Below are 20,939 nucleotides of genomic sequence, written 5' to 3'. Positions count from 1 at the left end.
TCCTCTGTGTGCATGGCCAGACACCCGCGGGCAGCCCCCATCTCCCACCAGCCAGTGCCACTGGCCAGCGTACCCACCTACCGGAGTGTGACCCTCAGCTGCCAGAGTGTGAGTAGATATACACAAAGTAATGTACATGTATTTTAATGCATTGCCATATCCTGCCCCCCCCCCCACCCCCTGCATGAGGCCCCATTTACCCCCAGCCTTTGTGTGTGGCACACTTTACCCCCCTCACCCTGGTTTGTGCCCCCCCTCCCCCGTGTGTGTGACACCTTGTGCCCTCCTGCCCCCCCCCCCCCCCCCCAACCCCCTGTGTGTGGCCCCACTACCCCTTGTCTTATGTGTGTGCGGAACCATCTACCCCCAACCCTCTGTGTGTGGCCCCACTACCCCTTGTCTTATGTGTTGGCGGAACCATCTACCCCCCCCCCCCCCCCTCCTCCTCCCATGTTGTGTGGCCCCCTGTGCCTGCTGCACTTTGAAAATATCTGAGTGCCTCTGCCTGGTTCCAGTATCCTGCATCTACAGGGTGTATATATTATAATATATATATATATATATATATATATATATATATATATATATATATATATATAAATATCCCAAATGGGACTGGCACTCTCCTGACTTGCGTGAGGGTACCCCGGTGCCTTCTGTAGTAGCAATGTAGAGATCCAGAAAAGACAGCGGCACTCGAGGATTTTGGTGAAGCAAGCAAAATTGTATTCAAAGAAAGTTACAGAAAGCCAGGCTTTCTGTAACTTTCTTTGAATACAATTTTGCTTGCTTCACCAAAATCCTCGAGTGCCGCTGTCTTTTCTGGATCTATATATATATATATATATATATATATATATATATATATATATATAAATAAATAAATAAACGGTGACGCTGTCCGTCTGATTACTCTTGTCTCAAGTCTCGTGAGTGCCGCCTTACACTGCTTGTATATATATATATATATATATATATATATATATATATATATATATATATATGCACATATATGCACACATACAGTACCAGCCACAAGTTTTGTCACACTTTCTCACTGGAGTGAATGAGAAAGTGTGTCCAGACTTTTGCTTTTGACTGGTACTATATATATATATATAAAATCTATCAGTAACGGCCGGCACTCTGTCCTGGATGTAGTAAGCGCCTTGGTGCCCTCCTTACCACTCGAAGAAGTGGAATATAGAGACGGAAGAGATTAGGCGGCACTCACAGGACTGAATATGAAGAAATTAATATCGAGGCAACTAGTGCCTAATTATCATCAACGTTTCAGTTTTATTTAAAAAAAAATAGTATCCTGACGAAAGTTTTTTTATAAATAAAACTGAAACGTTGATGATAAGTAGGCACTAGTTGCCTCGATATTAATTTCTTCATATTCAGTCCTGTGAGTGCCGCCTAATTTCATCCGTCTCTCTCTCTCTCTCTCTATATATATATATATATATATATATAACAACTTAAAATTTTAGTCCATGGGGGCCCCCTGCTCTATAGTGCTCCTGGCCTCCCAGAGCCTTAATCCAGCTCTGCATGGATCATTGTGGTGGCCATTTTCAACTAGCTCCGCGGTGTGTGAGGGGGAAACCAGCGCAATCAACCTCCGCAGTAAGCCCCCAGTAAGTAAAATTGGCAGGGAAAAAAAGCGGAGATCAAAAATGTGCCCTACCTGGTGCAGTGTGTCTCAGTGCTCTCTACCTGGTGCAGTGTGTCTCAGTGCTCTCTACCTGGTGCAGTGTGTCTCAGTGCTCTCTACCTGGTGCAGTGTGTCTCAGTGCTCTCTACCTGGTGCAATGTGTCTCAGTGCTCTCTACCTGGTCTCAGTGTGTCTCAGTGCTCTCTACCTGGTGCAATGTGTCTCAGTGCTCTCTACCTGGTGCAGTGTGTCTCAGTGCTCTCTACCTGGTGCAGTGTGTCTCAGTGCTCTCTACCTGGTGCAGTGTGTCTCAGTGCTCTCTACCTGGTGCAGTGTGTCTCAGTGCTCTCTACCTGGTGCAGTGTGTCTCAGTGCTCTCTACCTGGTGCAGTGTGTCTCAGTGCTCTCTACCTGGTGCAATGTGTCTCAGTGCTCTCTACCTGGTGCATTGTGTCTCAGTGCTCTCTACCTGGTGCAATGTGTCTCGGTGCTCTCTACCTGGTGCAGTGTGTCTCGGTGCTCTCTACCTGGTGCAGTGTGTCTCGGTGCTCTCTACCTGGTGCAGTGTGTCTCAGTGCTCTCTACCTGGTGCAGTGTGTCTCAGTGCTCTCTACCTGGTGCAGTGTGTCTCAGTGCTCTCTACCTGGTGCAGTGTGTCTCAGTGCTCTCTACCTGGTGCAGTGTGTCTCAGTGCTCTCTACCTGGTGCAGTGTGTCTCAGTGCTCTCTACCTGGTGCAGTGTGTCTCAGTGCTCTCTACCTGGTGCAATGTGTCTCGGTGCTCTCTACCTGGTGCAATGTGTCTCGGTGCTCTCTACCTGGTGCAATGTGTCTCGGTGCTCTCTACCTGGTGCAATGTGTCTCGGTGCTCTCTACCTGGTGCAGTGTGTCTCAGTGCTCTCTACCTGGTGCAGTGTGTCTCAGTGCTCTCTACCTGGTGCAGTGTGTCTCGGTGCTCTCTACCTGGTGCAGTGTGTCTCGGTGCGCTCTACCTTGTGCAGTGTGTCTCAGTGCTCTCTCCCTGGTGCAATGTGTCTCAGTGCTCTCTACCTGGTGCAATGTTTCTCAGTGCTCTCTACCTGATGCAATGTTTCTCAGTGCTCTCTACCTGGTGCAATGTGTCTCAGTGCTCTCTACCTGGTGCAGTGTGTCTCAGTGCTCTCTATCTGGTGCAATGTGTCTCAGTGCTCTCTACCTGGTGCAGTGTGTCTTAGTGCTCTCTACCTGGTGCAGTGTGTCTCAGTGCTCTCTACCTGGTGCAGTGTGTCTCAGTGCTCTCTACCTGGTGCAATGTGTCTCAGTGCTCTCTACCTGGTGCATTGTGTCTCAGTGCTCTCTACCTGGTGCAATGTGTCTCAGTGCTCTCTACCTGGTGCAGTGTGTCTCGGTGCTCTCTACCTGGTGCAGTGTGTCTCGGTGCGCTCTACCTTGTGCAGTGTGTCTCAGTGCTCTCTCCCTGGTGCAATGTGTCTCAGTGCTCTCTCCCTGGTGCAATGTTTCTCAGTGCTCTCTACCTGGTGCAATGTGTCTCAGTGCTCTCTACCTGGTGCAATGTGTCTCAGTGCTCTCTACCTGGTGCAATGTGTCTCAGTGCTCTCTACCTGGTGCAGTGTGTCTCAGTGCTCTCTACCTGGTGCAGTGTGTCTCAGTGCTCTCTACCTGGTGCAGTGTGTCTCAGTGCTCTCTACCTGGTGCAATGTGTCTCAGTGCTCTCTACCTGGTGCATTGTGTCTCAGTGCTCTCTACCTGGTGCAATGTGTCTCAGTGCTCTCTACCTGGTGCAATGTTTCTCAGTGCTCTCTACCTGGTGCAGTGTGTCTCAGTGCTCTCTACCTGGTGCAATGTGTCTCAGTGCTCTCTACCTGGTGCATTGTGTCTCAGTGCTCTCTACCTGGTGCAATGTGTCTCAGTGCTCTCTACCTGGTGCAGTGTGTCTCGGTGCTCTCTACCTGGTGCAGTGTGTCTCGGTGCTCTCTACCTGGTGCAGTGTGTCTCAGTGCTCTCTACCTGGTGCAGTGTGTCTCAGTGCTCTCTACCTGGTGCAATGTGTCTCAGTGCTCTCTACCTGGTGCAATGTGTCTCAGTGCTCTCTACCTGGTGCAATGTGTCTCAGTGCTCTCTACCTGGTGCAATGTGTCTCAGTGCTCTCTACCTGGTGCAGTGTGTCTCAGTGCTCTCTACCTGGTGCAATGTGTCTCAGTGCTCTCTACCTGGTGCAGTGTGTCTTAGTGCTCTCTACCTGGTGCAGTGTGTCTCAGTGCTCTCTACCTGGTGCAGTGTGTCTCAGTGCTCTCTACCTGGTGCAATGTGTCTCAGTGCTCTCTACCTGGTGCATTGTGTCTCAGTGCTCTCTACCTGGTGCAATGTGTCTCAGTGCTCTCTACCTGGTGCAGTGTGTCTCGGTGCTCTCTACCTGGTGCAGTGTGTCTCGGTGCTCTCTACCTGGTGCAGTGTGTCTCAGTGCGCTCTACCTTGTGCAGTGTGTCTCAGTGCTCTCTCCCTGGTGCAATGTGTCTCAGTGCTCTCTACCTGGTGCAATGTTTCTCAGTGCTCTCTACCTGATGCAATGTTTCTCAGTGCTCTCTACCTGGTGCAATGTGTCTCAGTGCTCTCTACCTTGTGCAGTGTGTCTCACTGCTCTCTCCCTGGTGCAATGTGTCTCAGTGCTCTCTACCTGGTGCAGTGTGTCTCAGTGCTCTCTACCTGGTGCAATGTGTATAGGAGGTTCTACCTGGTGCAGTGTGTATTAGCTGCACTACTGTGTGAAAAACAACGCCCCTAAATTTTTGCTGCGCGCCTTCGGCGCGCACTGTCCATTCTTTGGCATTTGGGAATGGGAGGGCCAAGCATTATAGTATGTACCTAATTTTGCCCTTCTAACTGAAAAATGTGCCCTCCCGAATGAAAAATGTGCCCTCCCGAATGAAAAATGTGCCCTCCCCGTGATCAGCACCCTGCCCTAAAAAATTCCTAGAGTGAACACTAAAATAGAATTATCGGTAAGTAAATTCTTATTTTCTCTGACGTCCTAGTGGATGCTGGGAACTCCGTAAGGACCATGGGGATTATACCAAAGCTCCCAAACGGGCGGGAGAGTGCGGATGACTCTGCAGCACCGAATGAGAGAACTCCAGGTCCTCCTCAGCCAGGGTATCAAATTTATAGAATTTAGCAAACGTGTTTGCCCCGACCAAGTTGCAGCTCGGCAAAGTTGTAAAGCCGAGACCCCTCGGGCAGCCGCCCAAGATGAGCCCACTTTCCTTGTGGAATGGGCTTTTACTGATTTAGGACGCGGCAGTCCAGCCGCAGCATGTGCAAGTTGAATCGTGCTACAGATCCAGCGAGCAATAGTCTGCTTAGAAGCAGGAGCACCTAGCTTGTTGGGTGCATACAGGATAAATAGCGAGTCAGTTTTCCTGACTCCAGCCGTCCTGGAAACATATACTTTTCAGGGCCCTGACTACGTCCAGTAACTTGGAATCCTCCAAGTCTCAAGTAGCCGCAGGCACCACAACAGGTTGGTTCACATGAAAAACTGATACCACCTTAGGAAGGAATTGGGAACGAGTCCTCAATTCCGCCTTAGCCATATAAAATACAGATAAGGGCTTTTGTATGACAAAGCCGCCAATTCTGATACACGCCTGGCCGACGCCAAGGCCCACAGCATGACCACTTTCCACGTGAGGTATTGTAGCTCCACGGATTTAAGTGGCTCAACCCAATGCGACTTCAGGAAATCCAACACAACGTTGAGATCCCACGGTGCCACTTGAGGCACAAACGGGGCTGACTATGCAGCACTCCCTTAACAAAAGTCTGAACTTCAGGCAGTGAAGCCAGTTCTATTTTGGAAGAAATCGATAGAGCCGAAATCTGGACCTTAATGGAACTCAATTTTAGGCCCATAGTCACCTCTGACTGTAGGAAGTGCAGAAATCGACCTAGCTGAAATTTCTCCTTTGGGGCCTTCCTGGCCTCACAGCACGCAACCTATTTCCGCCATATGCGGTGATAATGGTTTGCGTTCACTTCTGTCCTAGCTTTAAATAGCGTAGGGATAACTTCCTCCGGAATGCCCTTTTCCTTCAGGATCCGGCGTTCAACCGCCATGCCGTCAAACGCAGCCGCGGTACGTCTTGGAACAGACAGGCCCCCTGCTGCAGCAGGTCCTGTCTGAGCGGCAGAGGCCATGGGTCCTCTGAGATCATTTCTTGGCGTTCTGGGTACCAAGCTCTTTTTGGCCAACCCGGAACAATGAGTATAGTTCTTACTCCTCTCCTTCTTATTATTCTCATTACCCTGGGTAAGAGAGGCAGAGAAGGGAACACATACACCAACTGGTACACCCACGGTGTTACCAGAGCGTCCACAGCTATCGCCTGAGGGTCCCTTGACCTGGCGCAATATCTTTGTAGCTGTTTGTTGAGACGGAACGCCATTATGTCCACCTGTTGCCTTTGCCAACGGTGTACAATCATTTGGAAGACTTCTGGATGAAGTCCCCACTCTCCCGGGTGGAGGTCGTGTCTTCTGAGAAAGTCTGCTTCTCAGTTGTCCACTCCGGGAATGAACACTGCTGACAGTGCTAACACATGATTTTCCGCCCATCGGAGAATCCTTGTGGCTTCTGCCATCGCCATCCTGCTTCTTGTGCCGCCCTGTCGGTTTACATGAGCGACCGCCGTGATGTTGTCTGACTGGATCAGCACCGGCCGGTGTTGAAGCAGGGGTCTAGCCTGACTTAGGGCATTGTAAATGGCCCTTAGTTTACAGAATATTTATGTGTAGGGAAGTCTCCTGACTTTTCCATAGCCCTGGAAGTTTCTTCCCTGTGTGACTGCCCCCCAGCCTCGAAGGCTGGCATCCGTGGTCACCAAGACCCAGTCCTGTATGCCGAATCTGCGGCCCCCTAGAAGATGAGCACTCTGCAGCCACCACAACAGCGACACCCTGGCCCTTGGAGACAGGGTTATCCGCCGATGCATCTGAAGATGCGACCCGGACCACTTGTCCCACAGATCCCACTGGAAGATCCTTGCATGGAACCTGGCGAATGGAATTTCTTCGTAAGAAGCTACCATCTTTCCCAGGGCTCGCGTGCATTGATGCACCGACACCTGTATCTGTATTAGGAGGTCTCTGTCTAGAGACGACAACTCCTTGGACTTCTCCTCCAGGAGAAACTTTTTTTTATCCTGTTCTGTGTCCAGAACCATACCCAGGAACAGTAGACGCATCGTAGGAACCAGCTGCGACTTTGGAATATTCAGAAACCAGCCGTGCTGTTGTAGCACTTCCCGAGATAGTGCTACTCCGACGAACAACTGCTCCCTGGACCTCGCCTTTATAAGGAGATCGTCCAAGTACGGGATAATTATTTCGGCCATTACCTTGGTAAATACCCTCGGTGCCGGGAACAGACCAACGGCAACGTCTGGAATTGGTAATGACAATCCTGTACCACAATTTTGAGGTACTCCTGGTGAAGAGGGTAAATAGGGACATGCAGGTAAGCATCAGTGATGTCCAGTGATACCCTGAAATTCTCCAGGCTTGCAATAATCGCCCTGAGCGATTCCATTTTGAACTTGAACCTTCGTATATAAGTGTTCAAGGCTTTCAATTTTAGAATGGGTCTCACCGAACCGTCTGGTTTCGGTACCACAACATTTTGGAATAGTAACCCCCGCCTTGTTGAAGGAGGGGTACCTTGATTTCACATGCTGGAAGTACAGCTTGTGAATTGCCGCCAGTACTACCTTTCTCCGAGGCAGCAGGCAAGGCTGATGTGAGGTAACGGCGAGGGGGAGTCGCCTCGAACTCCAGCCTGTATCCCTGCGATACTATTTGCAGAACCTAGGGATCCACCTGTGGGCAAGCCCACAGGTCCCTGAAGTTCCCGAGACGCGCCCCTACCGCACCTGTCTCCACCTGTGGAGCCCCAGCGTCATGCGGTGGACTCAGAGGAAGCGGGGGAAGATTTTTGATCCTGGGAACTGGCTGCTGGTGCAGCTTTTTCCTTCTTCCCTTGTCTCTGTGCAGAAAGGAAGCGCCTTTGACCCGCTTGCTTTTCTAAAGCCGAAAGGACTGTACCTGAAAATACGGTGCTTTCTTAGGCTGTGAGGAAACCTGAGGTAAAAAAATTTTCTTCCCAGCTGTTGCTGTGGATACGAGGTCCCAGAGACCATCCCCAAACAATTCCTCACCCTTATAAGGCAGAATCTCCATGTGCCTTTTACAGGCAGCATCACCTGTCCACTGCCGGGTTTCTAATATCCTCCTGGCAGAATGGACATTACATTAATTCTGGATGCCAGCCGGCAAATATCCCTCTGTGCATCCTTTATATATAAGACGACGTCTTTAATATGCTCTATGTTAACAAAATATTATCCCTGTCTTAGAGTATTAATATTATCTGACAGGGTATCAGACCACACTGCAGCAGCACTATTTATGCTGAGGCAATTGCAGGTCTCAGTATATAACCTGAGTGTGTATATACAGACTTCAGGATAGCCTCCTGCTTTTTATCAGCAGGCTCCTTCAAGGTGGCCGTATCCTAAGACGGCAGTGCCACCTTTTTTGACAAACGTGTGAGCGCCTTATCCACCCTAAGGGATATCTCCCAACGTGACCTATCCTCTGGCGGGAAAGGGTACGACATCAGTAACTTTTTAGAAATTACCAGTTTCTTATCGGGGGAACCCACGCTTCTTTACACACTTCATTCATTCATCTGATGGGGGAACAAAACACTGGCTGCTTTTTCTCCCCAAAAATAAAACCCCTTTTATGTGGTACTTGGGTTCATGTCAGAAATGCGTAACACATTTTTCATTGCCGAGATCATGTAACGGATGTTCCTAGTGGATTGTGTATATGTCTCAACCTCGTCGACACTGGAGTCAGACTCCGTGTCGACCTCTGTGTCTGCCATCTGAGGTAACGGGCGTTTTTCTGAGCCCCTGATAGCCTTTGAGACGCCTGGGCAGGCGCGGGCTGAGTAGCCGCCTGTCCCACAGCTGTTACGTCATCCAGCCTTTTATTGTAGGTTAATACCTTCCACCTATCCATCCACTCTGGTGTCGGCCCCACAGGGGGCGACATCCCATTTATCGGCCTCTGCTCCGCCTCCACGTAACCTTCCTCATCCACCATGTCGACACAGCCGTACCGACACACCGCACACACACAGGGAATGCTCTGACTGAGGACAGGACCCCACAAAGTCCTTTGGGGAGACAGAGAGAGAGTATGCCAGCACACACCAGAACGCTATATAATGCAGGGATTAACACTATAACTGAGTGATTTTTCCCCCAATAGCTGCTTGTATACATATATTGCGCCTAAATTTAGTGCCCCCCCCCCTCTCTTTTTAACCCTTTGAGCCTGAAAACTACAGGGGAGAGCCTGGGGTGCTTTCTTCCAGCTGCACTGTGAAGAGAAAATGGCGCCAGTGTGCTGAGGGAGATAGCTCCGCCCCTTTTTCACGGACTTTTCTCCCGCTTTTTTATGGAATCTGGCAGGGGTATTTATCACATATATAGCCTCTGGGGCTATATATTGTGATTATTTGCCAGCCAAGGTGTCTTATATTGCCCTCAGGGCGCACCCCCCCAGCGCCCTGCACCCATCAGTGACCGGAGTGTGAGGTGTACATGAGGAGCAATGGCGCACAGCTGCAGTGCTGTGCGCTACCTTGGTGAAGACCGAAGTCTTCTGCCGCCGATTTTCCGGACTCTTCATGCTTCTGGCTCTGTAAGGGGGACGGCGGAAGCAGGGGAGGACTTCTGCTCTTGGGAACTAGCCGAGTGCAGTTTTTTCCCTTGCCTTTACCTCTGGCAACAAAGGACGATCCTCGTACCTTCTTGCTTTTATTGGAACGAAAGGACTGCATTTGATAATGCGGTACCTTCTTAGCATGCTGCGGGGGAACATAAGGTAAAAAATTCGATTTACCGGCCGTAGCAGTAGAGAAAAGGTCCGAGAGACCTTCTCCAAACAACTCCTCCCCTTTGTAAGGCAATGACTCCATATGCCGCTTTGAGTCGGCATCTCCCGTCCACTGTCGGGTCCACAAGAGTCGCCTAGCAGAAATAGACATAGCGTTTATTCTGGAGCTTAGTAAACAAATGTCTCTCTGAGCATCCCTCATATACAAGGCAGCATCTCTGATATGCTCAATGGTCATTAGATTGGTATCCCTATCTAAGGTGTCAATCTCCGTAGATAAGGAGTCTGCCCATGCCACGACAGCACTACAAACCCAGGCCGACGCCATGGCCGGTCTAACGATAGTTCCTGAATGTGTGTAAATGTGCTTCATGGTAATTTCCTGCTTGCGATCAGCAGGATCCCTGAGGGAAGCAGTATCCGGAGAAGGCAGTGCCACCTTCTTGGATAAGCGTGTCAGTGCCTTGTCTACTTTAGGCGAAGATTCCCATTGTATCCTATCCTTCTGTGGAAAAGGATACACCATAAGAATCCTTTTGGGAACATGTAGTCTCCTATCTGGAGACTCCCAAGCCTTTTCGCACAATTCGCTTAGCTCAAATGAGGACGGAAACGTGACCTCAGGCTTTTTCCCTTTATACATGTGAACCCTCGTGTCAGGGACAGGGGGTTCCTCAGTGATATACAAAACCTCTTTTATGGCAATAATCATGTATCGAATACCCTTTGCCACCTTCGGCTGTAATTTTGCATCCTCATAGTCGACACTAAAGTCAGTATCTGTGTCGGTATCTGTGTCAGCGACCTGGGATATGGGGCACTTTTGAGACCCTGAAGGTCCTGGCGCCACAGGGACAGGCACGGTCTGGCTACCTGACTGATCCCTAGCCTCAGCCTTGTCTAACCTTTTATGCAGGAGATTCACATTTGCATTTAAGACATTCAGCATATCCACCCAGTCCGGTGTCGGCGTTGCCGACGGTGACCTGACATTCAAACACTCCCCCTCCACATTAAGCGAGCCTTCCTCGTCAAACATGTCGACACACACGTACCGACACACTTCATACACACAGGGAAACTCTTTTCTGAAGACAGTATCCCCTTTAAGGCCCTTTGGAGAGACAGAGAGAGAGTATGCCAGCACACACCCCAGCGCAAAGACCCTGGAGACCAACACAAAATGTTTTTCCCCAGCAGCGCTGTATAATATCTTATCCGCCAATCATGTGCCCCCCCCCCTCTCTTTTAAACACCCCTTCACCGTGTGTAAGCAGGGGAGAGTCCGGGGAGCTTCCTCTCAGCGTTCTGGTGAGTGCTGAGGGAGAAGCCCCGCCCCCTCGGCGGCGGGCTTCGGTCCCGCTCAAATTTGTGTAAAAATGGCGGGGGCTCTTTTATATACATGTACAGTGCCCAGCTGTACATGTATATATCTTTTTGCCATGTTTTGAGGTGTTATTATTGCTGCCCAGGGCGCCCCCCCTGCGCCCATACAGTGACCGGAGTGTGTGAGGTGTGTGGAGCAATGACGCACAGCTGCGGTGCTGTGAGTTACCTCAGTGAAGCCGCTGAAGGCTTCTGCCGCCTGAGACGTCTTCTTGCTTCAGTTCTTCTGGCTCTGTGAGGAGAACGGCGGCGTGGCTCCGGGGGTGGACGCCCAGGACGAACCTGTGTTCACCCCCTCTGGAGCTAATGGTGTCCAGTAGCCTAGGAAGCAGATACTATCATTTAAGTAGGTCTGCTACTCTCTCCCCAGTCCCTCGATGCAGGGAGCCTGTTGCCAGCAGTGCTCCCTGTAAAAATAGATAAATCCAACCAAAAATGCTTTCTAATGCAAAGAACTCAGGAGAGCTCCCTGCAGTGCGCCCATCTTCCTCTGGGCACAGTGTAAAACTGAGGTCTTGAGGAGGGACATAGAGGGAGGAGCCAGTGCACACCCAGAATCCAAAGCTTTCTTAAAGTGCCCTATCTCCTGCGGAGCCCGTCTATTCCCCATGGTCCTTACGGAGTCCCCAGCATCCTCTAGGACGTTAGAGAAAAACGTATAAATCTGAGATGGGTGGTGAACATTTCATTTTTCTGGGGGTGATTTGATGTGAAATGACCCTGGACTGTCTATATTTAACTAATGCTGGGCACACACCTGAGCGTTGGATTGGCCAGACACTCGATGTGCCGACCAATCCACTGATTTGGTAAGAACTATGAACAAACAATATTGTGCATACCAACTTACCAATATGCTGCACGACATTTCTGGACATATGAACCATTATGTAATTGTCGATGGTTCCTGGGCAGCAATATTGGGCGGTCGTCAGGTTGACCGTACAGCCAGCCAGAGGAATCACTATATCTGCATTCACAGACATTTATTCCGCTGATGCACTATGCGATGAACATACGACTTATCGCATAGTGCGTACCCAGCATAAAGTCAACCATGCAGTCTTTCACAAGGCTATGGCAGGTTGCCCTGTTAGGAGGAATGTGTTTCTCTAGCTCAGCAGGCAGAGGACTGGCAGCTTGCAAACCCGCTTTGCATCATCTCAGATTTTTTACCTGTACCATATAACATTAGGGCACTGTCCTAAAGATGAGGGAGCAGCTTTAGCGGTCTCTAATAAAGGGTGGTGGAAATGGTATCCAGACTCCAGGTCAACACCAAAAAGGTCGACACACCTTATGTCGACACCAATTGGTCTACACACCTTAGCTCGACGTGGACAAAAGGTCGACATGGAAAACGGTCGACATGCGTTTTTCACGGGTTTTGAACTTTTTCATACTTCGTGGACTACGATTGGGAACGGTAACCTGTTCCGAGCGCACCTTGCCCGAAGCATGGCAAGCAAAGCGAGCCATGCGAGGGGACACAATAAGACCGTGTGCATGTCGACCTTTTGTCCATGTCGACCTAAGGTGTGTCAACCAACTGGGGTTGACCTAAGGTATGTCGACCTTTTTGGTGTCGACCTGGAGTCCTAGACCTGGTGGAAATGATACTATACTTTGTATACTTAATATTTAACAGTGTCCCCATCATCTGAGTGAAAAAAAGAACAGGTTCCTAGATTAAATGGTCCATGCTGGGATTCATGGATATATTCACAGGCAGGGCCTGAAAAAGGCTGATCAGGCTGCAGCTTGGAGCGCTGGGTCCTGGGAGGGCAAAAGAGACGGATTTATTGTAAGACAACCTAGCCCCCAGACTCACGCCAAAAATACTCGCCCTGGTTCCGTTCCCAGAGAAGCACTGCTGGTGCGGCGGACATCACGTGCATCATGACGTCATGCACCATACCCGCCTGCGCACCGAGGGGGGAGGCCGGTGAGTGACAGCGCCTGCTGATGCGCCCAGCCCCAGTCCTGCAGCCACCAGGCAGTAAGACTGACCGGACCCAGTGCCACTACTGCAGCACAAAGTTGCTATGATGTTCGTGTGTGTGTGTGTATATATATATATATATATATATATATATACACATACACACGTGTGCTTATGTTTGTATAAGTTATATGTGTGTGCTGCGTGTGTGTGTATGTGTGTGTGTGTGTATATATATATATATATATATACACTGCATATACTAGAGATGAGCGCCTGAAATTTTTCGGGTTTTGTGTTTTGGTTTTGAGTTCGGTTCCGCGGCCGTGTTTTGGGTTCGAACGCGTTTTGGCAAAACCTCACCGAATTTTTTTTGTCGGATTCGGGTGTGTTTTGGATTCGGGTGTTTTTTTCCAAAAACACTAAAAAACAGCTTAAATCATAGAATTTGGGGGTCATTTTGATCCCAAAGTATTATTAACCTCAAAAACCATAATTTACACTCATTTTCAGTCTATTCTGAATACCTCACACCTCACAATATTATTTTTAGTCCTAAAATTTGCACCGAGGTCGCTGTGTGAGTAAGATAAGCGACCCTAGTGGCCGACACAAACACCGGGCCCATCTAGGAGTGGCACTGCAGTGTCACGCAGGATGTCCCTTCCAAAAAACCCTCCCCAAAAAGCACATGACGCAAAGAAAAAAAGAGGCGCAATGAGGTAGCTGTGTGAGTAAGATTAGCGACCCTAGTGGCCGACACAAACACCGGGCCCATCTAGGAGTGGCACTGCAGTGTCACGCAGGATGTCCCTTCCAAAAAACCCTCCCCAAACAGCACATGACGCAAAGAAAAAAAGAGGCGCAATGAGGTAGCTGTGTGAGTAAGATTAGCGACCCTAGTGGCCGACACAAACACCGGGCCCATCTAGGAGTGGCACTGCAGTGTCACGCAGGATGGCCCTTCCAAAAAACCCTCCCCAAACAGCACATGACGCAAAGAAAAAAAGAGGCGCAATGAGGTAGCTGTGTGAGTAAGATTAGCGACCCTAGTGGCCGACACAAACACCGGGCCCATCTAGGAGTGGCACTGCAGTGTCACGCAGGATGGCCCTTCCAAAAAACCCTCCCCAAACAGCACATGACGCAAAGAAAAAAAGAGGCGCAATGAGGTAGCTGACTGTGTGAGTAAGATTAGCGACCCTAGTGGCCGACACAAACACCGGGCCCATCTAGGAGTGGCACTGCAGTGTCACGCAGGATGTCCCTTCCAAAAAACCCTCCCCAAACAGCACATGACGCAAAGAAAAAAAGAGGCGCAATGAGGTAGCTGACTGTGTGAGTAAGATTAGCGACCCTAGTGGCCGACACAAACACCGGGCCCATCTAGGAGTGGCACTGCAGTGTCACGCAGGATGTCCCTTCCAAAAAACCCTCCCCAAACAGCACATGACGCAAAGAAAAAAAGAGGCGCAATGAGGTAGCTGACTGTGTGAGTAAGATTAGCGACCCTAGTGGCCGACACAAACACCGGGCCCATCTAGGAGTGGCACTGCAGTGTCACGCAGGATGTCCCTTCCAAAAAACCCTCCCCAAACAGCACATGACGCAAAGAAAAAAAGAGGCGCAATGAGGTAGCTGACTGTGTGAGTAAGATTAGCGACCCTAGTGGCCGACACAAACACCGGGCCCATCTAGGAGTGGCACTGCAGTGTCACGCAGGATGTCCCTTCCAAAAAACCCTCCCCAATCAGCACATGATGCAAAGAAAAAGAAAAGAAAAAAGAGGTGCAAGATGGAATTGTCCTTGGGCCCTCCCACCCACCCTTATGTTGTATAAACAAAACAGGACATGCACACTTTAACCAACCCATCATTTCAGTGACAGGGTCTGCCACACGACTGTGACTGATATGACGGGTTGGTTTGGACCCCCCCCAAAAAAGAAGCAATTAATCTCTCCTTGCACAAACTGGCTCTACAGAGGCAAGATGTCCACCTCATCTTCACCCTCCGATATATCACCGTGTACATCCCCCTCCTCACAGATTATCAATTCGTCCCCACTGGAATCCACCATCTCAGCTCCCTGTGTACTTTGTGGAGGCAATTGCTGCTGGTCAATGTCTCCGCGGAGGAATTGATTATAATTCATTTTAATGAACATCATCTTCTCCACATTTTCTGGATGTAACCTCGTACGCCGATTGCTGACAAGGTGAGCGGCGGCACTAAACACTCTTTCGGAGTACACACTTGTGGGAGGGCAACTTAGGTAGAATAAAGCCAGTTTGTGCAAGGGCCTCCAAATTGCCTCTTTTTCCTGCCAGTATAAGTACGGACTGTGTGACGTGCCTACTTGGATGCGGTCACTCATATAATCCTCCACCATTCTATCAATGTTGAGAGAATCATATGCAGTGACAGTAGACGACATGTCCGTAATCGTTGTCAGGTCCTTCAGTCCGGACCAGATGTCAGCATCAGCAGTCGCTCCAGACTGCCCTGCATCACCGCCAGCGGGTGGGCTCGGAATTCTGAGCCTTTTCCTCGCACCCCCAGTTGCGGGAGAATGTGAAGGAGGAGATGTTGACAGGTCGCGTTCCGCTTGACTTGACAATTTTGTCACCAGCAGGTCTTTCAACCCCAGCAGACCTGTGTCTGCCGGAAAGAGAGATCCAAGGTAGGCTTTAAATCTAGGATCGAGCACGGTGGCCAAAATGTAGTGCTCTGATTTCAACAGATTGACCACCCGTGAATCCTTGTTAAGCGAATTAAGGGCTCCATCCACAAGTCCCACATGCCTAGCGGAATCGCTCCCTTTTAGCTCCTTCTTCAATGCCTCCAGCTTCTTCTGCAAAAGCCTGATGAGGGGAATGACCTGACTCAGGCTGGCAGTGTCTGAACTGACTTCACGTGTGGCAAGTTCAAAGGGCATCAGAACCTTGCACAACGTTGAAATCATTCTCCACTGCGCTTGAGACAGGTGCATTCCATCTCGTATATCGTGCTCAATTGTATAGGCTTGAATGGCCTTTTGCTGCTCCTCCAACCTCTGAAGCATATAGAGGGTTGAATTCCACCTCGTTACCACTTCTTGCTTCAGATGATGGCAGGGCAGGTTCAGTAGTTTTTGGTGGTGCTCCAGTCTTCTGTACGTGGTGCCTGTACGCCGAAAGTGTCCCGCAATTTTTCTGGCCACCGACAGCATCTCTTGCACGCCCCTGTCGTTTTTTAAAAAATTCTGCACCACCAAATTCAAGGTATGTGCAAAACATGGGACGTGCTGGAATTTGCCCATATTTAATGCACACACAATATTGCTGGCGTTGTCCGATGCCACAAATCCACAGGAGAGTCCAATTGGGGTAAGCCATTCCGCGATGATCTTCCTCAGTTGCCGTAAGAGGTTTTCAGCTGTGTGCGTATTCTGGAAAGCGGTGATACAAAGCGTAGCCTGCCTAGGAAAGAGTTGGCGTTTGCGAGATGCTGCTACTGGTGCCGCCGCTGCTGTTCTTGCGGCGGGAGTCCATACATCTACCCAGTGGGCTGTCACAGTCATATAGTCCTGACCCTGCCCTGCTCCACTTGTCCACATGTCCGTGGTTAAGTGGACATTGGGTACAACTGCATTTTTTAGGACACTGGTGAGTCTTTTTCTGACGTCCGTGTACATTCTCGGTATCGCCTGCCTACAGAAGTGGAACCTAGATGGTATTTGGTAACGGGGGCACACTGCCTCAATAAATTGTCTAGTTCCCTGTGAACTAACGGCGGATACCGGACGCACGTCTAACACCAACATAGTTGTCAAGGACTCAGTTATCCGCTTTGCAGTAGGATGACTGCTGTGATATTTCATCTTCCTCGCAAAGGACTGTTGAACAGTCAATTGCTTACTGGAAGTAGTACAAGTGGGCTTACGACTTCCCCTCTGGGATGACCATCGACTCCCAGCGGCAACAACAGCAGCGCCAGCAGCAGTAGGCGTTACACGCAAGGATGCATCGGAGGAATCCCAGGCAGGAGAGGACTCGTCAGACTTGCCAGTGACATGGCCTGCAGGACTATTGGCATTCCTGGGGAAGGAGGAAATTGACACTGAGGGAGTTGGTGGGGTGGTTTGCGTGAGCTTGGTTACAAGAGGAAGGGATTTACTGGTCAGTGGACTGCTTCCGCTGTCACCCAAAGTTTTTGAACTTGTCACTGACTTATTATGAATGCGCTGCAGGTGACGTATAAGGGAGGATGTTCCGAGGTGGTTAACGTCCTTACCCCTACTTATTACAGCTTGACAAAGGGAACACACGGCTTGACACCTGTTGTCCGCATTTCTGGTGAAATACCTCCACACCGAAGAGCTGATTTTTTTGGTATTTTCACCTGGCATGTCAACGGCCATATTCCTCCCACGGACAACAGGTGTCTCCCCGGGTGCCTGACTTAAACAAACCACCTCACCATCAGAATCCTCCTGGTCAATTTCCTCCCCAGCGCCAGCAACACCCATATCCTCCTCATCCTGGTGTACTTCAACACTGACATCTTCAATCTGACTATCAGGAACTGGACTGCGGGTGCTCCTTCCAGCACTTGCAGGGGGCGTGCAAATGGTGGAAGGCGCATGCTCTTCACGTCCAGTGTTGGGAAGGTCAGGCATCGCAACCGACACAATTGGACTCTCCTTGTGGATTTGGGATTTCAAAGAACGCACAGTTCTTTGCGGTGCTTTTGCCAGCTTGAGTCTTTTCAGTTTTCTAGCGAGAGGCTGAGTGCTTCCATCCTCATGTGAAGCTGAACCACTAGCCATGAACATAGGCCAGGGCCTCAGCCGTTCCTTGCCACTCCGTGTGGTAAATGGCATATTGGCAAGTTTACGCTTCTCCTCCGACAATTTTATTTTAGGTTTTGGAGTCCTTTTTTTACTGATATTTGGTGTTTTGGTTTTGACATGCTCTGTACTATGCCATTGGGCATCGGCCTTGGCAGACGACGTTGCTGGCATTTCATCGTCTCGGCCATGACTAGTGGCAGCAGCTTCAGCACGAGGTGGAAGTGGATCTTGATCTTTCCCTAATTTTGGAACCTCAACATTTTTGTTCTCCATATTTTAATAGGCACAACTAAAAGGCACCTCAGGTAAACAATGGAGATGGATGGATTGGATACTAGTATACAATTATGGACGGGCTGCCGAGTGCCGACACAGAGGTAGCCACAGCCGTGAACTACCGCACTGTACTGTGTCTGCTGCTAATATATAGACTGGTTGATAAAGAGAGCAAAAAAATTGGCAGGGGGGGGGGGGGGGGGCGGGGGGACTTCTGTATTAGCCTAGGGCAGCTGGAACCCTCAATCAGGCTGTCATCTCAAAAAAAGTTGTTTAGAAATAATGAAGTACATCAGCTTTTCAGCATACTTGCCTACTCTCCCGGAACAGCCGGAAGGCTCCAGAATCTCAGGTGGTGCTCCCGGCCACCAAAAAGAGCACTGAAGTCTAACACAGCTGTCCGGTACCATCTACTTCCCGGGTAAAGTGGGCTGTTTGGGTGACCGATGACACGGTTTGCGCTGCATCGTAGTTACACCTCCCACTTTACAATGACAGTAATCTTGGCAATGTATAGAGGGGGCAGTGCCATGATGATGCAATAGCAATCTCACGTCAACTGCGTTGATGCCCCCTTATGGCACACCACCACCCGCACCCACAAACCTGGCTGCCCCCTCCATGCTGGGAGAGCACTTCAAAAAAGAGGCTGCTCAGGAGAAATGTCCATACCAATGTGATGGAAGGCTTTGATAGACAGTACCCTAAATATTTTGATTTTATGGGCAAGAAACACTGAACCCCATCCATGTACAGCAGCAGCAACAATATTGAGACTAGTGATCCGGGACTGGCACATACCCTCCAACTGTCACTTTTTAGCAGGTACAGTACCTTTTTTATGGTGGTCTATACCGATTTTTGGCTCTCCAAGCTACCATTGAATGTATAGTTATAGGTGAGCGGACACGCCCCCTTTACCCATGGCCACGCCCCCTTTCCAATTTGGTCCGATTTTTATGTGTAAATGTTGGAGGGTATGCTGGCACGGAAAGTACATTACTAAGATAAACTTTTATACTGAGCAAGAGTCACACCTGTGTCTTCCCGCAGTGGTGCTGCTGCTACTGCCGCCGCCTCGATCTCAACTTCTCCTGCTGCTAACGGCGGGGGCAGGGAGGGAATGGGCACTGCGATGCGCTCCATGGGAGGAGGTGCCCTGATGATGAGAGCGCGAGGAGTAGGAGCGGAACCTCGCGTGACGTCACTGTCAGCGCAGCGAGTGGCCGCGCGGGACCCGATGTTTACAAGGCAGGTGACGAGAGTGCGGCGCGAAACCCATAGGAGAGCCATATGTACGGGTCGCAGTGACGGACACATCTAGTACAGCTGCGAAACCAAAAGGCGGAAGTGTCGCCGTTTCTGCCGCTTCCTGTAACGGATGTCTCTGTCACGGTAGCGGGGTCATTTTCCTTTATTCATTAATCAATATTATTTTTATACGTTTACTGCCAGGGGTTGGAGCGGTTGATCCGGGTTACGTACACCTCGTAGACTGAGATGCTGCCACCAGGATACGCACATAGCCGGGAGCACACTCCGGGAATGACAGGGTTGTGTATTATACGGAGCAGGACTCTAGAGAGGTGCTGCTGCATGGTCTGCCCGCAGTTGGGAGTAGGCTGTGCGGTGTGGTAGACTGATAGTGGAGAGTCCTGTTGCGACGCTGAGAATCACATGCGGCTGTGTAATGGGTACAGCAGCAGTCCATATTACACTGCTGCAGTGCGGGGGTACGCTTACCACATAAAACATAGCTAGATCAGTGAGTGCACTCAGGGCCGGTTCCGGGGCTTCTGGCGACCCGGGCGGCATTAGGGGGCGTGGCTTCGTACAGGGGGCGTGGTCATTAACGCCCCCTGAATAGACAGAAATCGCGCACCGCACAGCAAAGGTCCTCTCCACGAAGCTGTGCGGTGCGTGATGACGTCATTGCGCACCACACAGTAAAGGACCTCTCCACGAAGGGAAACTAGACGCGTACGCGTCTAGTTTCCCAGCGGCAGCGGGGGGCACACAGCAGCAGCGGATCTTGCCCTGGTGCGGCGCCCTCCGGATGGCGCCCTCCGGAAGGCGGCGCCCAGGGCAAAAGTCCTGCTTGCCCGTGGCAAGATCCGCTACTGAGTGCACTGTCAGTGTATCTCAAACTCTGTCCTCAGGACCCCAAACAGGTCGGTCGCCAAGTGGGTGCACAGGTGTATTCATAATTCGTAGGGGTATACTTAATTAAAGTCTGATCCATTCCGACATGTATTTGTCGGAATGGATCCGACAACCCCTATTCAATCCCATCTTAATTCGACTTTCTCTTACGTCCTAGAGGGACTCCGTAAGGACCATGGGGATAGACGGGCTCCGCAGGAGACATGGGCACTTTAAGAAAGACTTTAGGTATGGGTGTGCACTGGCTCCTCCCTCTATGCCCCTCCTCCAGACCTCAGTTTACTACTGTGCCCAGAGGAGACTGGGTGCATTACAGGGAGCTCTCCTGAGTTTCCTGTCAGAAAGTATTTTGTTAGGTTTTTTTATTTTCAGGGAGCCTGCTGGCAACAGACTCCCTGCATCGAGGGACTGAGGGGAGAGAAGCAGACCTACTTCTGTGAGTTTCAAGGCTCTGCTTCTTAGGCTACTGGACACCATTAGCTCCAGAGGGATCGGTACGCAGGTCTCACCCTCGCCGTCCGTCCCAGAGCAGCGACGCCGTCCTCCTCACAGAGCCGGAAGATAGAAGCCGGGTGAGTATGAGAAGAAAAGAAGACTTCAGAGGAAGCAGAAGACTTCATGATCTTCACTGAGGTAACGCACAGCGGTGAAGCTGTGCGCCATTGCTCCCATACACCTCACACACGGCAGTCACTGTAAGGGTACAGGGCGCCCTGG

The 20,939-nt window shown here is 50.3% G+C and overlaps 2 protein-coding genes across 5 annotated transcripts in view; one reads left to right on the top strand and one right to left on the bottom strand.

The window, feature by feature from the left end:
- The window catches only part of AKAP7 (A-kinase anchoring protein 7), a 548,135-nt gene extending 528,756 nt beyond the window's left edge, over positions 1-19,379 (bottom strand). For both annotated transcript variants that reach the window (XM_063917297.1, XM_063917298.1), the window contains exon 1: positions 19,097-19,379. In XM_063917297.1, the coding sequence (XP_063773367.1) occupies positions 19,097-19,379 (283 nt within the window). The remainder of the gene's footprint in view (positions 1-19,096) is intronic.
- Positions 19,355-20,939, top strand: part of ECHDC1 (ethylmalonyl-CoA decarboxylase 1) — a 173,364-nt gene continuing 171,779 nt past the window's right edge. The window contains exon 1 of one of the 3 annotated variants that reach the window (XM_063917300.1): positions 19,355-19,454. The gene's annotated coding sequence lies outside the window, so the exon portion shown is untranslated. Of the gene's footprint in view, positions 19,463-20,939 lie in introns of all 3 variants that reach the window. The other 2 variants (XM_063917299.1, XM_063917301.1) reach the window with 2 other exon arrangements.

The sequence above is a fragment of the Pseudophryne corroboree genome, chromosome 4 (genome assembly GCF_028390025.1).
Source record: "Pseudophryne corroboree isolate aPseCor3 chromosome 4, aPseCor3.hap2, whole genome shotgun sequence".
Classification (NCBI taxonomy): Eukaryota; Metazoa; Chordata; class Amphibia; order Anura; family Myobatrachidae; genus Pseudophryne; species Pseudophryne corroboree.
The sequence above is the reverse complement of the archived record's forward strand: the minus strand, read 5'-3'. Positions and strand labels throughout refer to the sequence as shown.